Genomic DNA, 23,723 nt, shown 5'->3' with positions numbered 1-23,723 from the left:
TCTTAGCCTGAGATCCAACACCATCACCGAGAAGGCCTGTCTCTCGTCCCCACCAATCGCGTCCCCACCAAAGAGGAATAGAGGAATAAAGCCTTCTCTTGCAAGTCACTTCTGGTGTGAGAGAATTGGCCATCTGCAAGGATGCTGCCCAAGGGACACCCAGAGGTGTTATGTACCTGCGGCCCACTCACTGTCATTATATTTGGTTTACTGGGTTGTTTTTTTTTATGTTTTGTGCATATTGTTTATATGCTTATATGTTTTATACTTTAATGTTATGTTGTTTATTTTATTGCAATTTCTATCTCATTGTATTGTAATTTGTTGTTTGGGCATGTAAGGGAAGATGGTGGCGGGGTATAAATAAAGTTTATTATAAGTTTATTATTCCCAACCTATGCAAGGCTTCTTTCATGTCCCTGCATGGGAAGCTGGGGCTGACAGTCAGGAACTCACCCCGCTCCTGGATTTGAACTGCTGACCTTCAGAAGGGTTTAACCCATTGCGCCACCACAAGGCATGAAGAGTTCACAAGCCACAAACGTTTCCTGGAAGTGTAAGTTTATTAATTGTGTGCGAAACACACACAAATGATTGGAGTTACAGTGCTTTTTGGGCCCTGAGCATCACATGGCATCTGCCAAAGAAAGAGACTGATGTCATCGACTGAGACTTTGCGCGGCTTGTGCTGCACCTTCACCAAGGAACGTTGTTTCCCTTCCAGTTCACAAGGACGCCGTTGTGTTTGTCACCAAGCTTGGAAAGCACGCCGATAATCCCCCGTACGCTCTCGTCTACACTCAAGTCGGCCTGCAAAAGACAAGCAGGACAACAATGAGCAACATGCCTTTGCGGAACGAAACAAAGTGAGGGAGGAGGAACCATGCTCAGATTGTGCACATGTTTAAAAAAGGAATGCACACAAGAGGCTACGATGGGAATGAGGCAACAGCCTACTTCGGACGATCGTTGTTGTCCTCAGGTCCTGGAGAAATGCAGCCTCGGACATTAAACGTTTGGTACTTCCAGCTTGGAGAATTGCCTGACAGGAGTGGATATAGAGCAGGGCAGGCGTCGACGTCGCTTCTGTGTCCTGGGACTCAGGAATGTCTACGCTTATCTCATCTATCTTCACTCCTGTCAGACAATTTTCTTTGAGATGGTAGAACAGAAGCTTTCCGAAGCTCTGGGTGTTCTTACTGCCTATGACAGGGAAAACCAGCTGACCCCTAATCCATCCAAAACACAGACATGTGCCTTTCATCTCAAGAACAGACAAGCATCCCGAGCTCTGAGGATTATTACCTGAGAAGGAAGGAATCCCGCTGGAGCATTGCAGCACACCCAAATCCCTGGGAGTCACTCTGGACCGTGCTCTGACCTACAAGAAGCCCTGCCTGAACATCAAGCTAGAAACAACATCATACGAAAGCTGACTGGCACAACCTGGGGATCACAACCAGACACAGTGAAGACATCTGCCCTTGCGCTATGCTACTCTGCTGCTGAGTATGCATGCCCAGTGTGGAACACATCTCACCACGCTAAAACAGTGGATGTGGCTCTGAATGAGACATGCCGCATTATCACAGGTTGTCTGTGCCCTACACCACTGGAGAAACTACACTGCTTAGCCGGTATTGCACCACCTGACATCCGCCGGGAAGTAGCAGCCAATAGTGAAAGGACCAAGGCAGAGACATCTCCAGCTCATCCCCTGTTTGGGTATCAGCCAGCACGTCAATGACTTAAATCAAGACATGGTTTTCTAAGATCTATAGAGACACTCGTTGGAACGCCCCAGAAAGCAAGAGTCCAAAAGTGGCAGCACCTCAACCAATGGCTGATACCAAATGAGAGACTCCCCCCTGGGCACACAGAAGACGGGGCGACTTGGAAGGCACTGAACACACTGCGCTCTGGCACCACGAGATGCAGAGCCAACCTCAAGAAATGGGGCCACGAAGTGGAGTCCACGACATGCGAGTGTGGTGAAGAGCAAACCAGAGACAACCTGCTGCAATGCAACCTGAGCCCTGCCACAGGCACCATGGAGGACCTCCTTGCGGCAACACCAGAGGCGCTCCAAGGGGCCAGATACTGGTCAAAGGACATTTAATCAACTACCAAACTTGCAAACTTTGCATTCTTATTTTATTTATTTATTTCAATTACTTTTACCCCGCCCTTCTCACCCCAAAGGGGACTCAGGGCGGCTTACAGACGAAGGCACAATTTGATGCCTGAATTAACTAACAAATAATACAGAAAGCAATCCAAACAGTTAACAAATTAAAAACATCAATACATAGTAAAATAGCAAAACAATCTCATGCTCAGTGTTCAGAGTCCGTATGTCCATTCCATTCCATCTGTCCTTGTTTATCGTCAGATCCTTTAGCTGCCAGAATGTCCAAAGGCTTGGTCCCAAATCCAGGTCTTCAATTTTTTCCTGAACGTCAGAAGGGAAGTCGCTGATCTAATCTCCCCGGGGAGTGAGTTCCACGGGTGAGGGGCCACCACTGAGAAGGCCCTGCTCCTCGTCCCCGCCAACCTCACTTGTGACAGTGGCGGGGTCGAGAGCAGGGCCTCCCCAGAAGATCTTAAGCTTCGAGGTGGGACGTAGAGGGAGATCCGTTCAGACAAATACACTGGGCCGGAACTGTATAGGGTTTTGTAGGTCAAAACCAGCACTTCTGTCTGTCTGTTTATTTGTTTTGTTAAAAATGTAATACAAATGTCTGGTTGTTCCTGACACGATAAATAAATAAATAAATCTATCTTCTAAAACAGGCAAACTTGGGCTCTCCCTCCAGGTGTTTTGGACTCCAACTCCCACCATTCCTAACAGCCTCAGGCCCCTTCCTTTCCCCCCTCAGCCACTTAAGAACTCTTTGCAAAGCATGGTGACCCACCTCTTGGGTTCCCATGTCTGTCTTCACCCAGCCGGGATGGACTGCGGTGCACAAAACCCCGTCTCCTGCATAGCTCAGAGAGAGGCACTTTGTCAGCATGTTTAGAGCGGCCTGCAAGAAAGAGGAAAGGAGAACGTACCAACTTCAGCCTTATAGAATCATAGAGTTGGAGGAGACCACTCAGGCCATCCAGTCCAGCCCCCTACTATGCAGGAACACACAACCAAAGTACTCCAGACAGATGGCCATCTGGCCTCTGCTTAAAAACCTCTGGAGGTGGAGACTCCACCACACTCCAAGGTAGCACAGTCCATTGTCAGACATCTCTTATCATCCAGAGGTTCTAGATCAATGGTTCTCAACCTGGGGTCCCCAGATGTTTCTGGCCTACAACTCCCAGAAATCCCAGCCAGTTTACCAGCTGTTAGGACTTCTGGGAGTTGAAGGCCAAAAACATTTGGAGACCCCAGGTTACGAACCACTGTTCTAGATAATTTTTAGGTTGATTCTTTTCCCAAAGCTTGAATGCATTACTCCATATTTATTTATTTACTAGCAGTCCCCTGCCACACGTTGCTGTGGCCCAGTCTGTGTATATGTGTTTTGCATGTGTATATGTGTGTTTGTGTTTATATATGTGGCTTTGTGCATGCATTGTAATGTAATTTTGCTTTTGGGGTTTTTAAGTCCTTTCCGCTGTGTTTTCCAGTGTTTTTATGAGTGATGGTCACTCGTTGGCCTGAGAGGTGTCTTGTGTCCAAATTTGGTGTCAATTCCCCCAGTGGTTTTTGAGTTGGGCCGGAGCCGTTGAGGGCTTGATAGGCCAAAGCCAGCACTTTGAATTGTGCCTGGTAGCAAACTGACAGCCAGTGGAGCTGACGTAACATGGAAGTGGTGTGCCCCTGTTACTAACCTGGCTGCCTCTTGTTGGACTATTTGAAGCTTCCGAGCAGTCTTCAAAGGCAGCCCCACGTAGAGCGCATTGCAGTAGTCTATCCTAGATGTAACGAGAGCATGGGCCACCGTGGGCAAGTCTGACTTCCCAAGGTACAGGTGCAACTGGCACACAAGTTTTAATTGTGCGAAAGCTCCCGTGGCCACTACTGCAACCTGGGATTCCAAATTCAGTGATAAGACCAGGAGGACCCCTAAGCTGCGCACCTGTGCCTTCAAGAGGAGTGTCACCCCATCCAGCACAGGTTGTGACCCTATGCCCTGTTTGGCCTTGCGACTGACCAGGAGGACTTCTGCCTTGTCTGGATTCAACTTGAGTTTGTTCGCGCTCATCCAAACCGTCTCAGCGACCAGGCACTGGTTCTAATCTCTAGACTTACTTACTTACTTAGGCGATCCCTCGTTGGACGAGTAAGATGGTCTTCCATTATGGATTTCCCTGTGGGTCCACATGTGGCTGTGGAGCCCTATTCTTGCTCTGCATCTTCTTCCGCAGTGAGGAGGGCATTGGTTTCCAGGTGGAAGGCGGTCCCGGTCGGGGTTGGCTTGACGCGCTTTCCTCCTGGCACGTTTCTCTCTTTCACCCTCCACTCGTGCCTCCTCAAATTCTGCAGCACTGCTGGTCACAGCTGACCTCCAGCTGGAGCGCTCAAGGGCCAGGGCTTCCCAGTTCTCAGTGTCTATGCCAGAGTTTTTAAGGTTGGCTTTGAGCCCATCTTTCAATCTCTTTTCCTGCCCACCAACATTCCGTTTTCCGTTCTTAAGTTCGGAGTAGAGCAACTGCTTTGGGAGACGGTGGTCAGGCATCCGGACAACGTGGCCGGCCCAGCGGAGTTGATGTTGGAGGACCATCGCTTCAATGCTGGTGGTCTTTGCTTCCTCCAGCACACTGACGTTTGTCCGCTTGTCTTCCCAGGAGATTTGCAGGATTTTCCGGAGGCAGCGCTGATGGAAACGTTCTAGGAGCTGCATGTGACGTCTGTAGACAGTCCACGTCTCACAGGCATAGAGCAGGGTTGGGAGGACAATAGCTTTATAGACAAGCCCCTTGGTCTCCCTACGGATGTCCCGGTCCTCAAACACTCTCTGCTTCATTCTGGAAAATGCTGCACTTGCAGAGCTCAGGCGGTGTTGTATTTCAGTGTCAATGTTGACATCTGTAGACAGTCCACGTCTCACAGGCATAGAGCAGGGTTGGGAGGACAATAGCTTTATAGACAAGTCCCTTGGTATCCCTATGGATGTCCCGGTCCTCAAACACTCTCTGCTTCATTCTGGAAAATGCTGCACTTGCAGAGCTCAGGCGGTGTTGTATTTCAGCGTCGATGTTGACTTTGGTGGAGAGGTGGCTGCCAAGGGAGCGGAAATGGTCCACATTTTCTAATGTTACGCCATTAAGCTGTATTACTGGCATTGGGGAGGAATGGGCTGGTGACTGCTGGAACAGCACCTTGGTTTTCTCAATGTTCAGTGACAGGCAGAGCTTCCTGACTGCCTTTCAATACAGGCCATCTTCATACATCCAAAATATTAGGCAGCTGAGGGGGGAAAGGAAGGGGCTTAATGGTCCATGTGGGTCTCTCCCAACTCTGTGATTCCATGATTCTGTGAAATTATTACATTCCCACTCAGAGAAAGGGGATTGTGATGCAGCTGTTGTGACTCAGCTGGAACCACAGAGTGCCTCTGATGAGGATGATGGGACTCAGGTTCACAATCTGGTTCAAAATGTCCCTGTGATAGTCAATGAGGAACAGGGGGTGGAAGGTCAGTTTCTCACAGCGATGGATGAATGTGTTGACACTGAAACGAGCCAGGTGCAGGTGCAAATTGACTCAGGAAAGGAGGACAGTTCTCATCCTGATAATGAGCAGGAAGGCAAACTGGATAACACTAACAAACAGACTGACCTCAACGAAACGGGAACCTTAGATCGTGCTGACCGTTTGGGATTCAGAGTTCGAAGGAGTGTGAGAATAGCTAACAAGAAGGAGGTCAGAGGCCAAAGAAACGCCTTTGTGTTTTGCAAAGGGTATTAAACAGTGTGTTTGGGACCAAACCTTTGTCAGAGCAACTTTACGTTAACCAAGAAGCTTGCATTTTGCTTGTCTGGATTGTCTTGCAGTTCCAGGATGGACTACTGCAATGCACTCTACATGGGGCTGCCTTTGAAGACTGCTCAGAAGCTTCATGGTCTCTGGACTCAGTCATGTTCTCATGGGATTTTGCTTTGCTGGTGCCTTTTTGGATCATGCGTCAAAGTGTTGTTTTGTATCGATCTTTTAGCACAGTGGTTCTCCACCTTGCTAATGCCATGACCCCTTAAATGCCGTTCCCTATGTTGTGATGACCCCCAACCATAATATTGTTTTCGTTGCTACTTGATACCTGTCATTTTAGTACTGTTATAAATCATAATGTAAATATCCAATATGCAGGATATATTTTCATTCACTGGACTAAATTGAGCACAAATAACCAATATGCCCAAATGTGAATGCTAGTGGGATTTGGGGAGGGGGGGGATTTATTTTGTCATTTGGGAGTTGTAGTTGCTGGGATTTATAGTTCACCTATAATCAAAAAGCATTCTGAACTCCACCAGAGATGGATTTAAACTGAATTTGGCACAAAGAACTCCCATGACCAACAGAAGACACTGGAAGGGTTTGGTGGGCATTGACCTTGAGTTTGAGAGTTGTAGTTCACCTATATCCAGAGAAGCGCTGTGGATTCATGCAATGATGGATCTGGACCAAACTTGGCATGAATATCAGTATGCCCAAATGTGAATACTGGTAGAGTCTGGGGAAAATAGACCTTGACATTTGGGAGTTGTAGTTGCTGGGATTTATAGTTCACCTACAATCACAGAGCATTCTGAACTCGACCAACAATAGAGTTGGGTCAAACTTCCCACACAGAATCCCAATGACCACCAGAAAATACTATGTTTTCTGATGATCTTTGGCGACCCCTTTGATACCCCCTCACGACCCCCTAAGGGGTCCCGACCCCCAGGTTGAGAAACACTGTTTTAGAACATTACGTTTGCTTTTCAGAACTTTTTATCTTTTACTTTTTAATAAACTATAGAGACTTCTGGCTGTGTGCAGTTTGGTGTTTTTAGCGAGGTGACTCTACTCTGAGGCGCGACAGCAGCTTGGCCATTAGGAAAGCAGAACAAGATGTTCAGGTTCCATGAATGTCTAGACAATAGGGAACGCAGCCAGTTCCGAAGCAGCGCTCTCCTGGCAGGAGAAGTGGGTCCTACCTTGCTGCAGCGGTAGGGCACGGCGGGCTTGGTGTAGTTGAGTGGGACTGACTCAATGGAGCCTAAGACGGAGGAAATGTTGATGATGGCTGCTTTCCTGCAACTGAGCCCATCCTGACTGCTTTCCTTGGCTGCCTTCTTCAGCAGAGGCAGAAAAGCCTGGAATGGAGAGAGAGAGAGAGAGAGAGAGAGAGAGAGAGAGAGAGAGAGAGAAGCCAGTGAGAAGGAATCCAGGAAGCACTTCTGTTTTCAATCGACATCAATCTAGGTCCGGGCTTTAGCACAGCCGGTTAACTGCCAGCTGCAGAAAATCATAGAATCATAGAATCAAAGAGTTGGAAGAGACCTCATGGGCCATCCAGTCCAACCCCATTTTGCCAAGAAGCAGGAATATTGCATTCAAATCACCCCTGACAGATGGCCATCCAGCCTCTGCTTAAAAGCTTCCAAAGAAGGAGCCTCCACCGCACTCCGGGCCAGAGAGTTCCACTGCTGAACGGCTCTCATAGTCAGGAAGTTATAGAATCCTAGAATCAAAGAGTTGGAAGAGACCTCCTGGGCCATCATCCAGTCCAACCCCATTCTGCCAAGAAGCAGGAATATTGCATTCAAATCACCCCTGACAGATGGCCATCCAGCCTCTGTTTCAAAGTTTCCAAAGAAGGAGCCTCCGTCACACTCCCTGCGGGGCAGAGAGTTCCACTGCTGAACGGCTCTCACAGTCAGGAAGTTCTTCCTCATGTTCAGATGGAATCTCCTCTCTTGTATTTATTATTTATTTGCTTTATTTCTATACCGCATATTTCAGCCCAGACAGGCGACTCAATGCGGTTTACATGGTACAAATTATCAACACTGTCAGTGCAATTAAAACGCAACAAGTGCGACAAACAGGATCAACAACATCAATCCACAACAGTTAACAAAACAGAACAGGACAGTCAACACACACAACATAACGCCTCAGTGAAATCAGATCTGTTCTCATAATCCTTGTGCCATTCCTATGTTCCATTTACCGTCTTCCTTGATTGGTTGCACTGTTCAACCAAACGCTTGTTCATAAAGCCAGGTCTTAACCTTTCTCCGAAACGCCAGCAACGAAGGTGCCTGTCTGATGTCTGCCAGTAAGGCATTCCATAGCCGAGGGGCCACCACTGAGAAGGCCCTGTCTCTCGTCCCCGCCAAGCGCGCCTGTGACGTAGGCGGGACCGAGAGCAGGGCCTCCCCAGACGATCTTAATGTCCTGGTCGGTTCATAGGTGGAGATGCGTTCGGAGAGGTAAGTGGGGCCAGAACCGTTGTAATTTGAAGCCATTACTCCATTGCGTCCTAGTCTCCAAGGAAGCAGAAAACAAGCTTGCTCCCCCCTCCTCCCTGTGGCTTCCTCTCACATATGTAAACATGGCCCTCATCATATCTCCTCTCAGCCTTCTCTTCTTCAGGCTAAACATGCCCAGTTCCCTAAGCCGCTCCTCATAGGGCTTGTTCTCCAGACCCTTGATCATTTTAGTCGCCCTCCTCTGGACACATTCCAGCTTGTCAATATCTCTCTTCAACTGTGGTTCCCAGAATTGGACACAATATTCCAGATGTGGTCTAACCAAAGCAGAATAGAGCATGGGTAGCATGACTTCCTTAGATCTAGACACTATGCTCCTCTTGATGCAGGCCAAAATCCCATTGGCTTTTTTTGCCACCACTCTTGCCAATCTTGCCAATCAAAAGGCTGACAGTGAAAGTCCTGGTCAGGGTGAGTTCCTGACAACCCAGCTTCTGCTCACCTAGCAGATCAAAAACAGCAATGTGAGTATTTATTTTTATTCATTTATTTACAGTATTTATACTCCGCCCTTCTCCTCACCCCGCAGGGGACTCAGGGCAGATTACAACGTACACATATATGGCAAACATTCAATGCCAAAGACACACAACAGATATAGACAGACAGTCAGAGGCTATTTAACTTTTCTGGCCACCAGGAGAGCTGTTGCTTTCATCGTCCATCTGCAACACTGATGAAGTACTTCTGCATTCCCCGTAAGCTTTGCTGGAGTGCTTTTTTATGGCCTCATAAATTAGTTAAATTAGCCTCCCCACACATAGGTGGCACCTAATTTTCCTACTTGACAGATGCAACTGTCTTTCGGGTTGCAAAGGTCGACAACATGCTACACAATTGATGGGAAGCTCACTCCAACCCGGGCTGGCTTCGAACTCATGACCTTTTGGTCAGAGTGATTTTAATGCAGCTGACACTCAGACAGCTGCACCACAGCGGGGAGGTAATAAAAGACGCCCATAAGGGCATGCCAACAATTCAATCAGGGAGGTTGTCTATGAACATAGAATCATAGAATCAAAGAGTTGGAAGAGACCTCCTGGGCCATCATCCAGTCCAACCCCATTCTGCCAAGAAGCAGGAATGTTGCATTCAAATCACCCCTGACAGATGGCCATCCAGCCTCTGTTTAAAAGCTTCCAAAGAAGGAGCCTCGATTACACTCCTGGGCAGAGAGTTCCACTGCTGAACGGCTCTCACAGTCAGGAAGTTCTTCCTCATGTTCAGATGGAATCTCCTCTCTTGTATTTATTATTTATTTGCTTTATTTCTATACCGCATATTTCAGCCCAGACAGGCGACTCAATGCGGTTTACATGGTACAAATTATCAACACTGTCAGTGCAATTAAAACGCAACAAGTGCGACAAACAGGATCAACAACATCAATCCACAACAGTTAACAAAACAGAACAGGACAGTCAACACACACAACATAACGCCTCAGTGAAATCAGATCTGTTCTCATAATCCTTGTGCCATTCCTATGTTCCATTTACCGTCTTCCTTGATTGGTTGCACTGTTCAACCAAACGCTTGTTCATAAAGCCAGGTCTTAACCTTTCTCCGAAACGCCAGCAACGAAGGTGCCTGTCTGATGTCTGCCAGTAAGGCATTCCATAGCCGAGGGGCCACCACTGAGAAGGCCCTGTCTCTCGTCCCCGCCAAGCGCGCCTGTGACGTAGGCGGGACCGAGAGCAGGGCCTCCCCAGACGATCTTAATGTCCTGGTCGGTTCATAGGTGGAGATGCGTTCGGAGAGGTAAGTGGGGCCAGAACCGTTGTAATTTGAAGCCATTACTCCATTGCGTCCTAGTCTCCAAGGAAGCAGAAAACAAGCTTGCTCCCCCCTCCTCCCTGTGGCTTCCTCTCACATATGTAAACATGGCCCTCATCATATCTCCTCTCAGCCTTCTCTTCTTCAGGCTAAACATGCCCAGTTCCCTAAGCCGCTCCTCATAGGGCTTGTTCTCCAGACCCTTGATCATTTTAGTCGCCCTCCTCTGGACACATTCCAGCTTGTCAATATCTCTCTTCAACTGTGGTTCCCAGAATTGGACACAATATTCCAGATGTGGTCTAACCAAAGCAGAATAGAGGGGTAGCATTACTTCCTTAGATCTAGACACTATGCTCCTCTTGATGCAGGCCAAAATCCCATTGGCTTTTTTTGCCACCACTCTTGCCAATCTTGCCAATCAAAAGGCTGACAGTGAAAGTCCTGGTCAGGGTGAGTTCCTGACAACCCAGCTTCTGCTCACCTAGCAGATCAAAAACAGCAATGTGAGTATTTATTTTTATTCATTTATTTACAGTATTTATACTCCGCCCTTCTCCTCACCCCGCAGGGGACTCAGGGCAGATTACAACGTACACATATATGGCAAACATTCAATGCCAAAGACACACAACAGATATAGACAGACAGTCAGAGGCTATTTAACTTTTCTGGCCACCAGGAGAGCTGTTGCTTTCATCGTCCATCTGCAACACTGATGAAGTACTTCTGCATTCCCCGTAAGCTTTGCTGGAGTGCTTTTTTATGGCCTCATAAATTAGTTAAATTAGCCTCCCCACACATAGGTGGCACCTAATTTTCCTACTTGACAGATGCAACTGTCTTTCGGGTTGCAAAGGTCGACAACATGCTACACAATTGATGGGAAGCTCACTCCAACCCGGGCTGGCTTCGAACTCATGACCTTTTGGTCAGAGTGATTTTAATGCAGCTGACACTCAGACAGCTGCACCACAGCGGGGAGGTAATAAAAGACGCCCATAAGGGCATGCCAACAATTCAATCAGGGAGGTTGTCTATGAACATAGAATCATAGAATCAAAGAGTTGGAAGAGACCTCCTGGGCCATCCAGTCCAACCCCATTCTGCCAAGAAGCAGGAATATTGCAGTCAAATCACCCCTGACAGATGGCCATCCAGCCTCTGCTTAAAAGCTTCCAAAGAAGGAGCCTCGATTACACTCCTGGGCAGAGAGTTCCACTGCTGAACGGCTCTCACAGTCAGGAAGTTATAGAATCCTAGAATCCTAGAGTTGGAAGAGGCCTCCTGGGCCATCATCCAGTCCAACCCCATTCTGCCAAGAAGCAGGAATATTGCATTCAAATCACCCCTGACAGATGGCCATCCAGCCTCTCTTTCAAAGCCTCCAAAGAAGGAGCCTCCACCACACTCCTGCGCAGAGAGTTCCACTGCTGAACGGCTCTCACAGTCAGGAAGTTCTTCCTCATGTTCAGATGGAATCTCCTCTCTTGTAGTTTGAAGCCATTGTTCCACTGCGTCCTAGTCTCCAAGGAAGCAGAAAACAACCAAAAGTATCTTTGGTGGAGAACAACTAATTAAGAAATAAAGTGATGATGATGATGATGATGATGATGATTTCCAACATACATGGATGAATGTGCCAACTTCTTTCCCACATTTCCAGTAATGGATTACTTTTGAAAGGTAACTTTTGAAGGCCCAGCCCAACCCTACCTGGCTGACTAGCAATGGCCCAATCACATTGGTCTTGTAGGCGTCCAGCATGTCTTCTGGGCCCAAGGTTTCCAGTTCCTTGTCTCTGAAAATCCCAGCGTTGTTGATCAGCACATTCAGCCCCGCCCCTTGGAGGTGCCCCTCGACGCAAGCGGCAGCTTCCTTAATGGTCACGGGATTTGTAGCATCTGCAAGAACAGCAAGAGAAGATACTGTCAGAAATAGGGGGGAACTAGGGAGGGGCACAGGAAGCAGCAATTCTGCACACTCCTCTAATGACCATTCAACCTTTATAACAGTGTTTCTCAACCTGGGGGTCGGGACCCTAGGGGGGTCGCAAGGGGGTGTCAGAGGGGTCGCCAAAGACAATTAGAAAACACAGTATTTTCTGTTGGTTGTGGGGGTTCCGTGTGGGAAGTCTGGCCCAATTCTATCATTGGTGGAGTTCAGAATGCTCTTTGATTATAGGTGAACTATAAATCCCAGCCACTACAACTCCCAAATGGCAAGGTCTATCTTCCCCAAACTGCACCAGTGTCCACATTTGGTCACATTGAGTATTCGTGCCAATTTAAGTCCAGATCCATCATTGTTTGAGTGCATAGCGCTCTCTGGATATAGGCAAACTACAACTCCAAAACTCAAGGTCAATGCCCACCAAACCCTTGGGAGTTCTGTGTGCCCAGTTTAGCCCAATTCCATCACTGGTGGAGTTCAGAATGCTCTCTGATTGTAGGTGAGCTGTAATTCTCCCAAAATATCAAGATCTATTTCCCCCAAACCCCACCAGTGTTGACATTCGAGCATATTGAGTATTCATGCCAAGTTTAGCCCAGATCCATCATTGTTTGAGTGCACAGCGCTCTCTGGATATAGGCAAACTACAACTCCCAAACTCAAGGTCAATGCCCACCAAACCCTTTCAGTATTTTCTGGTGGTCTTTGGAGTTCTGTGTGCCAAGTTTGGCCCAATTCCATCGCTGGTGGAGTTCAGAATGCTCTTTGATTGCAGGTGAACTATAAATCCCTGCAACTACAACTCCCAAATGACAAAATCACCCCCCCCCCACCCCACCAGTATTCAAATTTGAACGTTAGGGTAATTGTGCCAAATTTGGTCCAGTGAATGAGAATGCATCCTGCATATCAGATATTTATATCATTAATAACAGTAGCAAAATGACAGTTATGAAGTAGGAAGGAAAATAATGTTATGGTTGTGGGTCACCACAACAGGTGGAATTGTGTTAAGGGGTCACAGCATGAGGAAGGTTGAGATGTAGTTTGTTATTATTTAACGGCAAGAAAGGGTTGCTGAACATTTGGTCACCCAAATGCTGCTAGACTATGGCTTCTATCATCCCTGGCAAGGAGCCACAATGGGGATGTTGTAGAGCTAAAATTTAGGGGTCTTTGCCAGGAGGCAGAGACCAATTAGACTCCTCAAAGAGTTCTTTTTTCCCTGGCGAGACAGAGAAGCATCCCATATTTTTCCCTGATTTCCCAATGAAAAGTCTCACCAGTTGAAGAAAAGCCATCGAAGTTTATTGCGATTCAGCTGAAACCGGATGCAAAGCTGCAATCATTCGCCAGCAGAGTATGAGGAGATTACACCAATACAGTCATATTTATAGCAAATTCAAAGTTGTAGAGTTCAAACTCCCCGCCCCAGCTTCCCTGTTGTTCCCTGCCATGATTGGGCGATGGGCTCCAGTGGTCCGTAGGAACCAATGGGGAGACCTCTGCCACCTGGTGGCGACAGCCAATCAGGAGAGATGGAGGCGGGATGAGGGAGCACAAAGGAATCTGGGAAAGGAAGTGCCATGCCATGTGGCTGGTGAGACAAAGGCCAGCCTGATCTATTGTGCTTTGAGTGGAATGAATAATCAGAGCGAAGGCAAAAGGGTTTTTTTTTTTAGGACCTTTTGTTCTTCAGGAGGAAATATGATTAAGATTTTTGCCAAAGGGTCAAGCTGAGGGCTGGACAATTCCTCCGAGGGCCACCCGCTGCCCAGGCTGTTGTTCATGCAAAAGGAAGTTGTGGATAAAAAAATCCTGGAATGTTTGGGGCCTTGTAGTCCCTTTTGTGGAGTTTCTTCATGTCTATAGGGGAAACAAAGGGCAGAGGAAAAGGGGAAAGGTTTCTGGAGTGGCCCAAATGGACCTGGTGTCTCTGGAAACTAGCTTTGCTCCCCGTCCTTGGAGGACTACAGCTTCCGAGAGAGGCAGAGACCCCAAGGTCTAGCTATTCCCAAAGTTTCATGGGGTCCTCATTGTTGTTAAGGCCTTGACAAATGACCAAGACTTAACCCCTATTGTGCAGTCTGGTACCTTTGTCCTTTGCAGAACTATAAGTCACCATCCCTTGTGGGGGGGGGGGGGCATGCTCGGCTTCAGGGAGACATGACAGCAGTTGCAATCCAACAATCTTGCCATTCCTGACTTACTACAAAGCAAAGGAAATGAATTAAAAGCCAGCAGATTGGCAATACACAAACCATGGGACTTACCCAGTTTCACTATCACGACATTTGGGTGATTGGAAGCCAATTTCCTCAACTCCTGAAAAGACAAGAACAGAAGAACAAACAGAAATAGAAAAATCAGATCACAGAATGCATCAAACTGCCTGTGGTTGCAATTAATTTTTTTTCATGTTAGGAGCAACTTGAGAAACTGCAAGTTGCTTCTGGTGTGAAAGAATTGGACGTCTGCAAGGACATTGCCCAGCCTGAAAAGACAAGACCAGAAGAACAAACAGAAGTAGAAAAATCAGACTTCTTAGAAAGATCATAGAATGCATCGTACTGCCTGTGGTTGCAATTAATTTTTTTCATGTCAGGAGCGACTTGAGAAACTGCAAGTCGCTTCTGGTGTGAGAGAATTGGCCGTCTGCAAGGACGTCGCCCAGCCTGAAAAGACAAGACCAGAAGAACAAACAGAAGTAGAAAAATCAGGTCACAGAATGCATCAAACTGCCTGTGGTTGCAATTAATTTTTTTCATGTCAGGAGCGACTTGAGAAACTGCAAGTCGCTTCTGGTGTGAGAGAATTGGCCGTCTGCAAGGACGTCGCCCAGCCTGAAAAGACAAGACCAGAAGAACAAACAGAAGTAGAAAAATCAGACTTCTTAGAAAGATCATAGAATGCATCGTACTGCCTGTGGTTGCAATTAATTTTTTTCATGTCAGGAGCAACTTGAGAAACTGCAAGTCGCTTCTGGTGTGAGAGAATTGGCCGTCTGCAAGGACATTGCCCAGCCTGAAAAGACAAGACCAGAAGAACAAACAGAAGTAGAAAAATCAGATCACAGAATGCATCAAACTGCCTGTGGTTGCAATTACATTTTTTTTCATGTCAGGAGCGACTTGAGAAACTGCAAGTCGCTTCTGGTGTGAGAGAATTGGCCGTCTGCAAGGACATTGCCCAGCCTGAAAAGACAAGACCAGAAGAACAAACAGAAGTAGAAAAATCAGATCACAGGATGCATCGTACTGCCTGTGCTTGCAATTATTTTTTTTCATGTCAGGAGCGACTTGAGAAACTGCAAGTCGCTTCTGGTGTGAGAGAATTAGCTGTCAGCAAGGAAATTACCCAAGGGACACCCAGATGTTTTGATGTTTTACTATCCTTGTGGGAGGCTTCTCTCATGTCTCTGCATGGAGAGCTGGAGCTGCCAGAGGGAGCTCAACCCGCTCACCCCAGATTCAAACCGCTGACCTGTTGGTCAGCAGTCCTGCCGGCACAAGGGTTTAACCCATTGCACTACCGGGGGCTTGCAATGAATATAAATCAGATTGAGAAGACTCGAAGGGCAACAGATGCCAACCTTATTTTACTACTGACCTTGTACGATCTGTATATGTTGTACTATACAGATTGTGTATTTTCACCAGTTACATAACACACTTATTCTTCTTTGTTCAGTGCAATAATTGAATCTCAAATCTCTAAGGGCCAAAACTAACACAATGAAGTTCAACGGGGACAAATGCAAGATACTCCACTTAGGCAGGAGAAACGAAATACAAAGAGACAGAATGGGGGACGATGATGCCTGGCTCGAGAGCAGGACGTATGGAAAAGATCTTGGAGTCCTCGTGGGGAGGAAGGGGAACATGAGCCAGGAATGTGATGTGGTGGCAAAAAAAGCCAATGGGATTTTGGCCGTCATCAAGAGGAGCATAGTGTCTAGATCTAAGGAAGTCCTGCTCCCCATGCTCTATTCTGCTTTGGTTAGACCACACCTGGAATCACACTGTGTCCAATTCTGGGCACCACAATTCAAGAGAGATATTGACAAGCTGGAATGTGTCCAGAGGAGGGCAACTAAAATGATCAAGGGTCTGGAGAACAAGCCCTATGAGGAGCGGCTTAAGGAGATGGGCATGTTTGGCCTGAAGAAGAGAAGGATGGGAGACTGAGATATGATAGCCATGTATAAATATGTGAGAGGAAGCCACAGGGAGGAGGAGGGAGCAAGCTTGTTTTCTGCTTCCTTGGAGACTAGGACGCAATGGAGCAACGGCTTCAAACTACAAGAGAGGAGATTCCATCTGAACATGAGGAAGAACTTCCACTTTGTGGCCCCATTTCTGGAGGTTGGCTCTGCATCTCGTGGTGCCAGAGCGCAGTCTGTTCAGCGCCTTCCAAGTCGCCCTGTCTTCTGTATGCCCAGGGGGGAGTCTCTCATTGGGTATCAGCCATTGGTTGGGGCTCTGGGTTTGAGCCTGCCACTTTTGGACTCTCGCTTGCTGAGGTGTTCCAGCGAGTGTCTCTGTAGATCTTAGAAAACTATTTCTTGATTTAAGTCGTTGACGTGGTGGCTGATACCCAAACAGGGGATGAGCTGGAGATGTCTCTGCCTTGGTCCTTTCACTATTGGCTGCTACTTCCCGGCGGATGTCAGGTGGTGCAAGACCGGCTAAGCAGTGTAATTTCTCCAGTGGTGTGAGGCGTAAACATCCTGTGTCTCATTAAGAGCCACATCCACTGTTTTAGTATGGTGAGATGTGTTCCACACTGGGCATGCATACTCAGCAGCAGAGGAGCATAGCGCAAGGGCAGATGTCTTCACTGTGTCTGGTTGTGATCCCCAGGTTGTGCCAGTCAGTTTTCGTATGATATTGTTTCTAGCGCCCACTTTTTGCTTGATGTTCAGGCAGTGCTTCTTGTAGGTCAGAGCACGGTCCAGAGTGACTCCCAGGTATTTGGGTGCGCTGCAATGCTCCCGTGGGATTCCTTCCTTCCCAGGTAATAATCCTCAGAGCTCGGGATGCTTGTCTGTTCTGAAGGTGAAAGGCGCATGTCTGTGTTTTAGATGGATGAGGGATCAGCTGGTTTCCCCTTCATCATCATCATCATTATTGAAAAGGCTGGACGTGAGGAGAGCGTTTTGCCAACTTCCAAATCACAAGTCTTTCCACTGGAACTCTTTCTGAATCAAGGCTCTTGTGACTGAAATGCAGGATTTTCCCAATTCAGAGGGACTCACAAAATGCAAGAAGAAACTGTGCAAAATTAGACATCCAAGAAAGCTAGGCTTTGAACAAAGAACCAACTGTGGGATGCGGAGCCTGTTCAGAAGGGTCCCTCGCTCCGTTAACAACCGTTCGTTATGAAATCCCAAAGGAAGCCATTCCTTCCGTTAATGAATACAGTTTAAAAGCTCCCTTTCCCCAGAAAGTGTCCCATTTTACTGAAGAATTAATTTGTTGCTGAAGGCTTTCGTGGACAGATTCACCGGGTTGCTGTGAGTTTTCCAAGCTGTATGGTCGTGTTCCAGAAGCATTCCCAACAAAGGATTCCCCCAGACAGGAAGCAGCCAAGCCTTGAAGCTGCAAGGCTATTCAATACTAATCAAGGTGATCAATTGCAGCATTCACAGACAAGAGTTCTTTCTTCCACCTTCACCCAGTTGCTGTGAGTTTTCCAAGCTGTATGGTTGTGTTCCAGAAGCATTCCCAACAAAGGATTCCCCCAGGCAGGAAGCAGCCAAGCCTTGAAGCTGCAAGGCTATTCAATATCAATCAAGGTGATCAATTGCAGCATTCACAGACAAGAGTTCTTTCTTCCACCTTCACCCGGTTGCTGTGAGTTTTCCAAGCTGTATGGTTGTGTTCCAAAAGCATTCCCAACAAAGGATTCCCCCAGGCAGGAAGTAGCCAAGCCTTGAAGCTGCAAGGCTATTCAATACTAATCAAGGTGATCAATTGCAGCATTCACAGACAAGAGTTCTTTCTTCCACCTTCACCCGGTTGCTGTGAGTTTTCCAAGCTGTATGGTCGTGTTCCAAAAGCATTCCCAACAAAGGATTCCCCCAGGCAGGAAGCAGCCAAGCCTTGAAGCTGCAAGGCTATTCAATACTAATCAAGGTGATCAATTGCAGCATTCACAGACAAGAGTTCTTTCTTCCACCTTCACCCGGTTGCTGTGAGTTTTCCAAGCTGTATGGTCGTGTTCCAAAAGCATTCCCAACAAAGGATTCCCCCAGGCAGGAAGCAGCCAAGCCTTGAAGCTGCAAGGCTATTCAATACTAATCAAGGTGATCAATTGCAGCATTCACAGACAAGAGTTCTTTCTTCCACCTTCACCCGGTTGCTGTGAGTTTTCCGAGCTGTATGGTCGTGTTCCAGAAGCATTCCCAACAAAGCTTTCCCCCAGGCAGGAAGCACCCAAGCCTTGAAGCTGCAAGGCTATTCAATACTAATCAAGGTGATCAATTGCAGCATTCACAGACAAGAGTTCTTTCTTCCACCTTCACCCGGTTGCTGTGAGTTTTCCAAGCTGTATGGTCGTGTTCCAGAAGCATTCCCAACAAAGGATTCCCCCAGGCAGGAAGCAGCCAAGCCTTGAAGCTGCAAGGCTATTCAATACTAATCAAGGTGATCAATTGCAGCATTCACAGACAAGAGTTCTTTCTTCCACCTTCACCCGGTTGCTGTGAGTTTTCCAAGCTGTATGGTCGTGTTCCAAAAGCATTCCCAACAAAGGATTCCCCCAGGCAGGAAGCAGCCAAGCCTTGAAGCTGCAAGGCTATTCAATACTAATCAAGGTGATCAATTGCAGCATTCACAGACAAGAGTTCTTTCTTCCACCTTCACCCAGTTGCTGTGAGTTTTCCAAGCTGTATGGTTGTGTTCCAGAAGCATTCCCAACAAAGGATTCCCCCAGGCAGGAAGCAGCCAAGCCTTGAAGCTGCAAGGCTATTCAATATCAATCAAGGTGATCAATTGCAGCATTCACAGACAAGAGTTCTTTCTTCCACCTTCACCCGGTTGCTGTGAGTTTTCCAAGCTGTATGGTTGTGTTCCAAAAGCATTCCCAACAAAGGATTCCCCCAGGCAGGAAGTAGCCAAGCCTTGAAGCTGCAAGGCTATTCAATACTAATCAAGGTGATCAATTGCAGCATTCACAGACAAGAGTTCTTTCTTCCACCTTCACCCGGTTGCTGTGAGTTTTCCAAGCTGTATGGTCGTGTTCCAAAAGCATTCCCAACAAAGGATTCCCCCAGGCAGGAAGCAGCCAAGCCTTGAAGCTGCAAGGCTATTCAATACTAATCAAGGTGATCAATTGCAGCATTCACAGACAAGAGTTCTTTCTTCCACCTTCACCCGGTTGCTGTGAGTTTTCCGAGCTGTATGGTCGTGTTCCAGAAGCATTCCCAACAAAGCTTTCCCCCAGGCAGGAAGCACCCAAGCCTTGAAGCTGCAAGGCTATTCAATACTAATCAAGGTGATCAATTGCAGCATTCACAGACAAGAGTTCTTTCTTCCACCTTCACCCGGTTGCTGTGAGTTTTCCGAGCTGTATGGTCGTGTTCCAGAAGCATTCCCAACAAAGCTTTCCCCCAGGCAGGAAGCAGCCAAGCCTTGAAGCTGCAAGGCTATTCAATACTAATCAAGGTGATCAATTGCAGCATTCACAGACAAGAGTTCTTTCTTCCACCTTCACCCGGTTGCTGTGAGTTTTCCGAGCTGTATGGTCGTGTTCCAGAAGCATTCCCAACAAAGCTTTCCCCCAGGCAGGAAGCACCCAAGCCTTGAAGCTGCAAGGCTATTCAATACTAATCAAGGTGATCAATTGCAGCATTCACAGACAAGAGTTCTTTCTTCCACCTTCACCCGGTTGCTGTGAGTTTTCCAAGCTGTATGGTCGTGTTCCAGAAGCATTCCCAACAAAGGATTCCCCCAGGCAGGAAGCAGCCAAGCCTTGAAGCTGCAAGGCTATTCAATACTAATCAAGGTGATCAATTGCAGCATTCACAGACAAGAGTTCTTTCTTCCACCTTCACCCGGTTGCTGTGAGTTTTCCGAGCTGTATGGTCGTGTTCCAGAAGCATTCCCAACAAAGCTTTCCCCCAGGCAGGAAGCAGCCAAGCCTTGAAGCTGCAAGGCTATTCAATACTAATCAAGGTGATCAATTGCAGCATTCACAGACAAGAGTTCTTTCTTCCACCTTCACCCGGTTGCTGTGAGTTTTCCAAGCTGTATGGTCGTGTTCCAAAAGCATTCCCAACAAAGGATTCCCCCAGGCAGGAAGCAGCCAAGCCTTGAAGCTGCAAGGCTATTCAATACTAATCAAGGTGATCAATTGCAGCATTCACAGACAAGAGTTCTTTCTTCCACCTTCACCCGGTTGCTGTGAGTTTTCCAAGCTGTATGGTTGTGTTCCAGAAGCATTCCCAACAAAGCTTTCCCCCAGGCAGGAAGCAGCCAAGCCTTGAAGCTGCAAGGCTATTCAATACTAATCAAGGTGATCAATTGCAGCATTCACAGACAAAGAGTTCTCTCTCCCACCTTGGACATTATCCCACAGGGATATAAATCCCATTTTCCTAGTTTTCAACAGACCCCTCAATCTCTGAAGATGCCTGCCATAGATGTGGGCGAAATGTCAGGAGAGAATGCTTCTGGATTTTGCCAGACAGCCCAGAAAACTCACAGCAACCCAGAAGAATTCATTGTTTTTTACTTTTAAGTGAGGTCTGACCAGAATAGAATGGAGCTCTGACTTCCCTCGATCCTGACACTAGGCTCCTTTTGATATTTGTATTATTAATTAATATTAATATTATAATATGATAACAATGTCATATAATATATTATAAAACAATATTATATTGTATTATTATAATATTCTTTTTATATTTTTATATATTATTTTATATTATTGACATAATATTATTATAATATATAATATAATTATATCATATTATTTTAAAATATTTTATATTATTATTAACATTATAGTACTATATTAACATTATAGTATTATTATATATTTAATAATATATTATAGTATTATTATATTCCTTTTTATTCTTTTTATATTTTATATTTTTTTCTTTTTAATTATTAACATATTATTATAATATAATATAATTATAATATTATATTCTTTTTATATTATTAATATTAACATTATAGTATTATTATATAATATTTAATAATATATTATAATATTATATTCTTTTTATATATTATTTTATTCTTTTTATATTTTTGAGATAATATTATTATAATATAGTATTATATTATTTTTATTATTTTTATATTATTAATATTAACATTATAGTATTATTATATATCATATAATAATATAATATTATTATTATATTCTTTTATTATCAATATTAACATTATTATACTATAATATTATTATTATATTCTTTTTATATATTATTATATTCTTTTTATATTTTTGATATAATATTATTATAATACATAATATATAGTATTATATTATTTTTATTCTTTTTATATTATTAATATTAACATTATAGTCTTATATATCACATAATAATATAATATAATATTATTATTATAATATTATTTTCATATTTTTATATATTATTTTATTATTTTATATTATTAACATAATATTATAATATAATAATTATAGTATTATATTGTTTTTATGTTTTTATATTATTAATATTAACATTATAGTATTATTATATATCATATAATAATATAATATAATATAATTATAATATTATTTTAATATTTTATTTAGTATTTTATTATTTTATATTATTCACATAATATTATAATATAATATAATATAATAATTATAGTAATATATTGTTTTTATTATTTTTATGTTATTAATATTAACATTATAGTATTATTATTTATTATATAATAATATTATATAATATATTCTTTCTATATTTTATATATTATTATATAATTTTATATTATTAACATAATATTATAATATAATATATATTATATAATAATATTATATAATATTATAATTTTTTTATATTTTATACATTATTATATAATTTTTATATTATTAACATATTATAATATAATATAATGTTAATAATATAAAAATTATATAATAATGTATAAAATATAAAAAATATTTAAAATATTTTTAAAATAATATAATATTATAATTATTGTATTATATATTATATTATAATATATATATATATTATATTATATATATTATATATTTTTTCTTATTCCTTCCTTTCCTTCCTTCCTTCCTTCTAATATTATATTATTTTTAAAATATTTTATATTATTAATATTAACATTATAGTATTATTATATTAATAATTAGTAAAAATATTAAAAATATTTTAAAAATAATATAATTTTATAATTATTGTATTATATATTATATTATATATATATTATATTTTTTCTTATTCCTTTCTTCTTCCTTTCTCCTTCCTTCCTTCTAATATTATATTATTTAAAATATTTTTGTATTATTAATATTGACATTATAGCATTATTATATTAATTAGTAATAATAATAATAATAATAATATAACAACAATAAAATCAGGCGACAATCCTCAGAGTTCCCCTCGCATCGCCTTCCCACTCCTTTTCCCAAAAGGTCCATCTACACTGCACACTTAACGCGGTTTGATTGCCTCCCCTGTAACTGCCAGGAGCCAAAGTGAAGCAGCAACCCAAGGAGTTGTAGTTTGGCGAGGGAGCGGCACTCCTTGGCAGAGAAGGCTTCAATTCCACAGCATTGAGCCAGGTCAGTCCAAGTGGGGTCAAACCGCGTTAATTCTGCGGTGTAGATGCTCTCCCCCGCCGTTCCCTAAGTTCCCGGCGCGCACCTTCGCTCTCTCCCCGCCGGGCTCCCGGCTGCAGGCGAAGATCCACTGCGGCGGCTCCGCGGCGGCCAAAAGCTGGCGGACCAGCTCCAGGCCGATCCCGCGATTGGCTCCCGTGAGGACGAGGCTGCGCGACCCCGGACCCACCGCCATGCCTCGCCTCCGCTCGGCTCCCGGACTCAGAGGCGCCCGCTCTCGATGGACCCGGCTACTTATGAACCACCGCCTTCGGCACCCTTCGGGACAGCGCCCCTCCTGGCCGCTCTCGGGAACTGCAACACTCCTGGGAGCTTCCACCAGGACTGGGCAAATCATTGGCCTTTCTTTCTTTCTTTCTTTCTTTCTTTCTTTCTTTCTTTCTTTCTTTCTTTCTTTCTTTCTTTCTTTCTTTCTTTCTTTCTTTCTTTCTTTCTTTCTTTCTTTCTTTCTTTCTTTCTTTCTTTCTTCCTTCCTTCCTTCCTTCCTTCCTTCCTTCCTTCCTTCCTTTCTCCCTCCCTCCCTCCCTCTCTCCTTCCTTCCTTCCTTCCTTCCTTCCTTCCTTCCTTCCTTTCTCCCTCCCTCCCTCCCTCCTTCCTTCCTTCCTTCCTTCCTTCCTTCCTTCCTTCCTTCCTTCCTTCCTTCCTTCCTTCCTTCTCCCTTTCTTCTTTCTTTCTTT

At 44.6% G+C, this 23,723-nt stretch overlaps 1 protein-coding gene across 1 annotated transcript; it reads right to left on the bottom strand.

The window, feature by feature from the left end:
* Window positions 1–544: 544 nt before the first annotated feature.
* On the bottom strand, window positions 545–23,226 carry LOC132783216 (C-signal-like). The gene is made up of 6 exons (XM_067471142.1): window positions 23,072–23,226; window positions 14,487–14,538; window positions 11,977–12,164; window positions 7,144–7,302; window positions 2,916–3,026; window positions 545–810 (listed from the first exon to the last, which is right to left on the bottom strand). The coding sequence occupies exons 1-6, from the start codon at window positions 23,219–23,221 to the stop codon at window positions 697–699; spliced, it is 774 nt and encodes a 257-aa protein (XP_067327243.1). The 5' UTR covers window positions 23,222–23,226; the 3' UTR covers window positions 545–696.
* Between the last annotated feature and the right edge of the window lie 497 nt (window positions 23,227–23,723).

Source organism: Anolis sagrei, chromosome 8, assembly GCF_037176765.1.
Source record: "Anolis sagrei isolate rAnoSag1 chromosome 8, rAnoSag1.mat, whole genome shotgun sequence".
Lineage (NCBI taxonomy): Eukaryota > Metazoa > Chordata > Lepidosauria > Squamata > Dactyloidae > Anolis > Anolis sagrei.
Note: the sequence above shows the minus strand (reverse complement) of the source record. Positions and strands in the feature narration are given on the sequence as shown.